At 44.8% G+C, this 8,744-nt stretch overlaps 1 protein-coding gene across 1 annotated transcript; it reads right to left on the reverse strand.

Moving 5' to 3' along the window:
* Nucleotides 1-5,520: 5,520 nt before the first annotated feature.
* On the reverse strand, nucleotides 5,521-8,151 carry LOC121550932 (serotonin N-acetyltransferase-like). Its single transcript, XM_041863384.1, has 4 exons — nucleotides 8,066-8,151; nucleotides 7,335-7,622; nucleotides 6,873-7,027; nucleotides 5,521-6,688 (listed from the first exon to the last, which is right to left on the reverse strand). The coding sequence occupies exons 2-4, from the start codon at nucleotides 7,483-7,485 to the stop codon at nucleotides 6,233-6,235; spliced, it is 762 nt and encodes a 253-aa protein (XP_041719318.1). The 5' UTR covers nucleotides 7,486-7,622; nucleotides 8,066-8,151; the 3' UTR covers nucleotides 5,521-6,232.
* Nucleotides 8,152-8,744: the final 593 nt, after the last annotated feature.

Raw genomic sequence — 8,744 nt, forward strand, 5'->3', positions numbered from 1 at the left:
TGAGTCAGGGTGTGTATTTTCTGTGTAGTATGTTCTGTGTTGCATTTTCTATGTTTAGATCTAGATCGTGTAGATCTATGTTGGCCGGTGTGATTCCCAATCAGAGGCAGCTGTAGCTCGTTGTCTCTGATTGGGGACAATACTTAGGCAGCCTATTGGCACTAGTGGGTTGTGGGATCTTGTTCCGTGTTAAGGTATGGTGTGGTGTGGTGTGGTGTGGTGTGGTGTGGTGTGGTGTGGTGTGGTGTGGTGTGGTGTGGTGTGGTGTGGTGTGGTGTGGTGTGGTGTGGTGTGGTGTGGTGTGGTGTGGTGTGGTGTGGTGTGGTGTGGTGTGCTGTGCTGTGCTGCCTTGGACGTCACGTTTAGTTTTGTTTGTTATTTTGTCGTTGTGTTTGATATTTAATAAACATGTACGCATATTACGCTGCGCCTTGGTCCGTCCCGTTCATCAACGATCATGACAGTGGTGTACTGTACACAGTACAAGGACATTCTTACTTGGATGTTCACCTCTAAACAATGGAACAACAATAAGAATAGAAAAAGGAGTAAAAAACGAATAAAATAAAAATAGAGCTCACTGGAATAAAAACTAAAAATGTAGCAGGAAGATGACCTCCAAGGATGTTCAGGGATTAGCCTTTCATGGTATAGTATTGTCTTTTCAGTAATGGTAGTGCCCCCCCTCTTTCCTGGTGTTTAGTGTGCTGCCCATTGTCAATTTCACTTCTGTGACCCAGCTGAGACCACATGATAACATGAGGATGTTCATGTTTTGACATTCTCACAAGATGGCAAAACCATACAACAAGATAGCAGGCTAATGCAATACACAGTGGATTTAATGTTGAGAGCTTCTGTGCTGCTGTGTGTCCAACCAGAATGGGCCGTTATGCCAGTAAATAAGGCTCTACAGATGTAAATGTCCCTCCCCTTGTCCTGGTGAGAGGTGAAAGGTTTTGTGGGGACTGGTGAGAGTCGGGGAAAGTGATCCCCTCTGATGGGATGTCTAGTAAACAGATTAGTTGGTTACTGACAGGGCTTTGTGGGATTATTGGACATGCGCCTGTCTGGAGGGGAAGTGTCCCCCTCCCGTAAGTAAAATGAGGTTGTAAAATGAGTGACCTGGTGCCATAAGTGGTTAAAATGATATAGGGATTAAAAACAATGACAGATTACAGAACACAGCCTAGCTATGAGAAGAATGCATTTGACGATGGTGAAGATGTCCAAATGTTTTATTGTATTTTGCACTGGTTGGTGAAATGACTTACTGTGGTCCCATGCTGAGGTAGATGACCCCTAAATTCCAAAAAGCAATTCATTTAGAAAAACCATCAAGCAACACAACTTGAATGCCCTGGGTGGCAGATTGATCATTCTAGTACTGTTCTTTTAAACAGTAGTCAAAGGTCTAAGGGGCCACTTTGTTGATTTGGCCATGCTTTCTGAATAACTCTCATAACTGAAAACACACATAACAAATACAGTACATAAATTATGGTATACATTATGATGACAACTCACTCATTGCAGTAGGAAGATGGTGTGGCATGGAATCGTCCGTCCACCTCAATGAAAGCACAGTAAGTTGTTTTCAGTCATTGTAAACAAAGCATAATGGATGACAAAAGTAATTGCAGGCCCTTTTGTATTACTGTGTGATTATTTCCATAATGCCACTGTCTTTGGCACTGATCCTGTGTCCACTGCACACAAGAGGAAGCATTTGCACCACTCTGTTTCCACTATTGGGATGAATAGGCGTCACTGACACCTGTCCTTCATTTAATGCAATTTAGTGCCGCTCACGCTTCTAACACTGATGGCTGGGGGAGTCGATGCTCTTTCATTACTGTGACCTCAGCAAACACATCATACAGCAGCACTCCTCACTAATGGCTAGAAAATATCCCAACCCTAATACATTCAGAGCAGCAAGGGAAAATGTACGCATTTCTAACCGTAAAGGATGGAATTAGGTGTTCTGTGGCTAGAATTCATTCAAACACACCATTACATTTTTTTACATTTTAGTCATTTAGCAGACGCTCTTATCCAGAGCGACTTACAGTTAGTGAGTGCATTCATAATTTTTTTATTTTTCATACTGGCCCCCCGTGGGAATCAAACCCACAACCCTGGCGTTGCAAACGCCATGCTCTACCAACTGAGCTACATCCCTGCTGGCCATTCCCTCCCCTACCCTGGACGATGCTGGGCCAATTGTGCGCCGCCCCATGGGTCTCCCGGTCGCAGCCGGCTATGTTGACATGTATGGTGGTGGTTGTCTCCCTCATTGTAGATGGGATTTAAAGAATGTGTCATGATACAATTTTAGGATGAAAAATCGGATCATGCTATAATTGCGCTTACTTTGTAGATTAGGTTCTATATAAATGAGTGAGGGGAGTTTATCTCCTTGTGCCAGATTTACCCTTCCGTGTGGGTTCAGTTGTTCACCTGGCAGGATTGTGGATGAAGACTGACAGGGTGACAGTATGCCTTAATTGGGAAAAATGTACTCTGGAAGGCTTTGCCCACTCATCACCTGTCTCTCCAATAAATACCACCTCGAGTGAGATTATCAATTTAAGCAGGTGTAATAAAACACTTAATGTAAAAAGACAACACTAATATATGGCAGTCAGTACTTTATTTCTTCTGAATTCCAAAATATTACTATTTCACCCTCACCGAAATGCACACGGTCAGGAATTATAAACACAATCTGTAACTTTCAATTTGAGTCAAAAGTCTGCCCCTGCACTTTACATTTACATTTTAGTCATTTAGCAGACGCTCTTATCCAAAGCGACTTACAGTTAGTGCATTCATCTTAAGATAGCTAGGTGGGACAACCACAGAGGTGGAAGAACGGAGCACTCTGGTTGGGGTGTAGGATATGAGCATAGCCTGAAGGTAGGGAGGAACCGTTCCCCTTGCTGCTCTGTAGGCAAGTACCATGGTCTTGTAGTGGATGCGAGCTTCCACTGGAAGCCAGTGGAGTGTGCGGAGGAGCGGGGTGACATGGGAGAACTTGGGAAGGTTGAACACCAGGCGGGCTGTGACGTTCTGGATAAGTTGCAGGGGTTTGATAGCACAAGCGGGGAGCCCAGCCAACAGCGAGTTGCAGTAGTCCAGACGGGAGATGATAAGTGCCTGGATTAGGACCTGCGCCGCTGCCTGTGTGCGGTAGGGTCATACTCTACGGATGTTGTAGAGCATGAATCACCAGGAGGGAGTCACTGCTTTGATGTTTGCAGAGAATGACAGGGTGTTGTCCAGGGTCACGCCAAGGTTCTTTGCACTATGGGAGGGGGACACCGTGGAGTTGTCAACCTTGATGGAGAGGTCTTGGAGTGGGCAGGCCTTCCTCGGGAGGAAGAGCAGCTTAGTCTTCTCGAGGTTTAGCTTGAGGTGGTGGGCAGACATCTGCCAGGCACGCAGAGATGCATGTCGCCACCTGAGTGTCAGAATGGGGGAAGGAGAAAAGTAGTTGAGTGTCATCCGCATAGCAATGATAGGAGAGACCATGTGAGGATATGACGGAGCCGAGTGACTTGGTGTATAGAGAGAAGAGGAGAGGGCCTAGAACTAAGCCCTGGGGGACACCAGTAGTGAGAGTATGTGGTGAAGCCACGTCACCTGGTAGGAGCGGCCTGTCAGGTAGGATGCAATCCAAGAGTGTGCAGAGCCTGAGACGCCCAGCCCTGAGAGGGTGGAGAGGAGGATCTGATGGTTCACTGTGTTAAAGGCAGCGGACAGATCTAGGAGGAGGGTGAGAACAGAGGAGAGAGAGTCAGCTTTGGCAGTGCGGAGAGCCTCCCTGATACAGAGGAGAGCAGTCGATGTCGAGTGACCTGTCTTGAAGCCTGACTGACATTCTGAGAGAGATAGCGAGAGAGTTGGTCAGAGACATCACGCTCAATTGTTTTGGAAAGAAAAGAAAGAAGGGATACCAGTCTGCAGTTTTTGATGTCAGAGGGGTCAAGTGTTGGTTTCTTGAGGACGGGAGCGACTCTGGCCATTTTGAAGTCAGAGGGGAGGCAGCCAGTGGTCAGGGATGAGTTGATGAGGGGAGTGAGGACTGGGAGAAGGTCTCCAGAGATGGTCAGGAGAAGGGAGGAGGGGATGGGGTTGAGCGGGCCGGTTGTTGGGCGGCCGGACCTCACTAGTCGCAGAATTTCATCTGGAGAGAGAAGGGAGAAAGAGGTCAAGTCGTAGGGTAGTTGTTCTGTGTGAGTGGGACCAATAGACTCAATAGGCTGAGTGAATGAGGAGCTGATGTCTTCAACCTTCTTTTCAAAGTGGTTGACAAAGTCGTCTGCAGAGAGGGATGAGGAAGGTGGAGGATTAAGGAGGGAGGAGAATGTGAGGTTTGAAATTTGGAGTGATAGAAAGTAACTTTAGCAGCGGATACAGAGAAAGAAACGGTAGAGAGGAGGGAGTGAAAGGATGATAGGTCCTCCGGAAGTTTAGCTTTCCTCAATTTTCGTCCTGTTCTGTATGCTCGCAATGAGTCACTTAACCATGGAACAGGAGGGGAGGGCCGAGCCGGCCGGGAGGAAAGGGACAGTGCAAGTCATAGGATGCAGAAAGGGAGGAAAGTAGGGTCAAAGAGGCAGAATCAGGAGACAGGAAGGAGAAGGATTTAGCAGAAGGGAGAGATGACAGGATAGATGAGGATAGAGTAGTGGAAGAGAGAGAGCGAAGATTGCGACGGCGCATGACCATCTGGGTAGGGGCTGAGTGGATAGGGTCGGAGGAGAGGGAGCCAGAAAAGGAAACAAAGTAGTGATCAGAGACCTGGAGGGGGGTTGCAGTGAAATTAGTAGGCAAACAGCCTCTAGTAAGAATGAGGTCAAGCATTTTTACATTTACATTTACAGTCATTTAGCAGACGCTCTTATCCAGAGCGACTTACAGGAGCAATTAGGGTTAAGTGCCTTGCTCAAGGGCACATCGACAGATTTTTCACCTAGTCGGCTCGGGGATTAGAACCAGCGACCTTTCGGTTACTGGCACAACGCTCTTACCCACTAAGCTACCTGCCTGCCTTGTGAGTGGGAGGGGACTGGGAAAGGGTGAGGTCAAAGGAGGCAAGGAGGGGAAAGAAAGAGGTGGAAAGAAATGAATCGAAGTCAGACGTAAGGAGGTTGAGGTCGCCTGGAGATATCAGGAGTCCTCTAGCTATAGATTGAAAACTGCTGTCCAGTAGTCTTTCCTGTCCAGTAGCTGGCCACGTTCACGCAAGCTTTAGTTCTGGGTCGTGGCAAATGTTAGGCTGTTTACACAGGTAGCCCAATTCTGATCTTGTCCCACTTATTGGACCAATCAGATCAGCCCTTTTGCCAATAAATGGGCAAAAGATCAGAATTGGGATTCCTGTGTAAACGCAGCCAAAGTATGTGTATGATGTTGTGTATTCTTATGACTAAATATGGTTAAATTAATCAACAGTAAATTAAATTATACATGCTCAGAAAGTTAATAAATGATCATCTTTATTGTATTTTCTAATTACAAAAACAGTACAAAAACATATTTATTAAAGATATGATTGGTTTCAAGGGTAAGACAGGTTCTGGTGGAGTAAGAGAATATATTACATGGTTTGATCAACGCTCTGCACATATGACCCAAAGATAAATGAATAGACAAGCAGTTTCAGTAACAAATTAATCCAAATTGGTGTGTATGTAGCCTACTTTTCTCATGGTATGAAAACAGGCTTGTTAACTTAGGTCACTAGATCTACTGGCAGTCCAATGAAAGGATCCTCTTGTAAATCCTCAGACGTTTACAATAGCTAATGCCCACTAATAGAGATAAAGAGGCACGGTTGAGCTGCTAAAGCCTGGTAGTCAATGACGTCAGTCCATACCGTCAGAGATGAGGTAAGGTGGGGTCTTGCAGCCCAAACCTTCAGACAAAACCTATGATAAATAAAATAGGAACATTTGCAGTAAAAAGATAATCTCACACAGACAGAAGTCACACAATATTTGTTCTAACATTCATTAGCATGTGGCTAGTTAACGTTGAAATATTCACATATTAAATAACATTACATATCTGAAATTAAAGACTCCCTGCATTGGTCATGCATGTATGGTGTGCACTTTAGACTACCATCTTCGATATAAATGTAAATGTATACGTCAGTTTATTTTACATCATAGTTGATATGTACAGCAGGAATCTAATATCTTACTCAGTAAAATAATATTTACACATCAGCAGGCTCAGGCTCAGTCCTCTGAGTCTGTTCCTCCAATAACAATGCAGTCTCACTCTTCTGAATTGGTTCCTCCAATAATAACACAGACTCAAGCCTCTGAGTCTGTTCTTCCAATAATAACGCAGTCTGAGGAAAACCAATAGCTTCACTGTTGCGGCGCATGAGGGCATGGCCCCTCACAGGGTACTGCATCTCTGTGAAGGTCAGTGATGCCACCGTGATGGAACAGCGGCCCTGCACCTTGAAGCCAGACTTCTGGTAGAAGGGAATCAGGAAGTCCTCGCACATGAGCACTGCACGGCGCACATAGGGCAGGCAGCGCAGGTACTGCAGGTAGCGCCACATCAGGATAGGGCCCTTGCCCTGCTGCCGGAAGGTCCGGTGGACTGCCAGCACATGGATATGAACTGTGGAGCCTTTGGGCTTGTGAAGAGTTAGGGCTTCCTGCAGCAAAGGAAAAATGCAAATGTAGCTCAAGCAGAGTGCATTCAATAATATGTACAGTGATGTAATACAGAGCACCTGAGTTTGAAAAACTATCAGTGAGTTAATAAAAACACAGTAAGATATAGAGTAAATGACCTATGAATCAATAGGAAATTATATAACATCATAGAAGGTGTCTTACTAGGGTGAGCCTGTCCTGGTCCCATAGGGACCCAATGATGAAGGCTACTAGTCTCCCCTCCTCAAACCAGCCCATGGACAGCTCTGGACACAGCGTGAGGAAATGACGGACCTCATCAAGGTGGAGCGGGCAGTCTCCTGACACAGAGATGAAGGCTGGCGGAGGAAAAGAGAGAGACACGTTTTCATAATCCTTGGATTTACTGTATATAAGAATGCCAAGGCGGATCCGTATCAGTGCATTAAAGCCAGAACGAGGGATAAATACAAAGTGTTATGGAAAGCAAGAGACAGACTAGAGCGCCGCAGTCAACGTGCGTAAAGCTCATGGAGAGGCTGTTGGCACGAGTTTTACGCGCACCTTGAGTACCCCTGTTACCACTCATACATTGCATATTCGTGCCATTAATTCATAACACATAATACATACACACATTTATAACTGAATCTATGGACAATTTACCCTCTTTCTCGATTTCGAACACGCTGATGGCATCTTGCGTGTTGAGCGGTCGGAACTCGCTTGCTGGCAGTGTGTGTCTTCTTTGGCGCCCAGGAGAAACAGATGGGGATAGGCGCGGTTTCAGGAAAGGCAGGGCGCCCACTAGTGACATTTTACAACTTTTATAACTCCAGTTGGATTACTTCGATATTCTTCTGTTCCTTCTCTAGTGGTTTGATTGCACAAGTCTTCTCTCTTGGCTGTTATGCGCAGGTTAATCTTCAGTTTTCCTCCTCTTGTTGGGACAGCCTGTGCACAGATGACCAAGAGTGAGTAGAATCCGTATTTATAGAATGTGGTCCATGTAGATGTGAGTCATTTTACCATTTCGAATATGAATAGTACGACGTCGGTGCTCATGAATGAAATAATGGAATTTGGAGCGAGGGAGAGTGGAGAGCAATTAACCAAAACCAGAAATTAAGCGACCTGAGGTCAGCTGCTTTACGCACAAATGGCAGTGTTGTGACAACCTGTCTATTAATTGTCTAGAGAATTAATGTAACACTGAGTAGAGAATTAACACACTGAATGTAATGAATTTACAATATATGTTTTTTCCTCTGCCATTCGATATTTGATTGCAATCATATGCAGATACTCATATGCAGATATAGTCATTTGCAGATACTCTGAAATGACATGGTAACCCACAAGAGCACTGTAACTGAAAATAACGTTGCATTACTTACCTGATGCAATCTCAGCAGAACACTCTCTCTCCCTGTCTTATTGTCTTATCTCACCCTCTCTTTATATCCTTCTCCCTCCTCTCTCTCTCTTCCGTGCCCTGAAAGACGTCCACCTCATTATAAAGCCAGTGAGTATTACTATGTCACGTGACGGGATTATAGAAATTGTTTCCACAACTCGGCGTATTAGCTTCTAACGTCATACCTTGAGTTTGACTGACACATGTCAAAGTGGATATTCTCCTGTATATTTGGGAGATATAGGCATGGAGTAATTGTGGTCAACTCTTGCTCCAGCCAAGTTATGTATACCCGGTCTGATCAGTATAGGCCTACCAATTATATGCTTTAGAGGTTACTCTCTCAACAGGTGGATATTTAGAATGGGTTCCATGGCTAGAGGGAGATAAGCTATTAGCAGTACTTACATTGGAACACTGCCATCATGAGGATAAGATTAGTATAGTCCTAAAAGCAGAACTATAATACACCCTCAAATATACAATACCTGTAATGGCCAATATTAACCACTGGATTAACATTTTCACTTAATATAAAAACTAAAAAGACAACATTGTTGATGCTCTCTGGAAAAGCTGGATGCTAATAATGAACAAGACAGAACTCTTGAAGAATGTTGGAATTTTATTACCATTCAGACAGTTGATACAGCAGGATT

The sequence above is a fragment of the Coregonus clupeaformis genome, unplaced genomic scaffold, assembly GCF_020615455.1.
Source record: "Coregonus clupeaformis isolate EN_2021a unplaced genomic scaffold, ASM2061545v1 scaf0100, whole genome shotgun sequence".
Lineage (NCBI taxonomy): Eukaryota > Metazoa > Chordata > Actinopteri > Salmoniformes > Salmonidae > Coregonus > Coregonus clupeaformis.

Bases quoted from the DNA above. Each gene is read 5' to 3' on its own strand.
- LOC121550932 (XM_041863384.1), bottom strand. From the start codon at position 7,485: ATGTCACTAGTGGGCGCCCTGCCTTTCCTGAAACCGCGCCTATCCCCA. The intron at 7,028-7,334 runs GTAAATTGTCCA...TTCCTCCGCCAG, and splicing joins GTTCGAAATCGAGAAAGAGG to CCTTCATCTCTGTGTCAGGA. The intron at 6,689-6,872 runs GTAAGACACCTT...CCTTTGCTGCAG, and splicing joins ACCAGGACAGGCTCACCCTA to GAAGCCCTAACTCTTCACAA.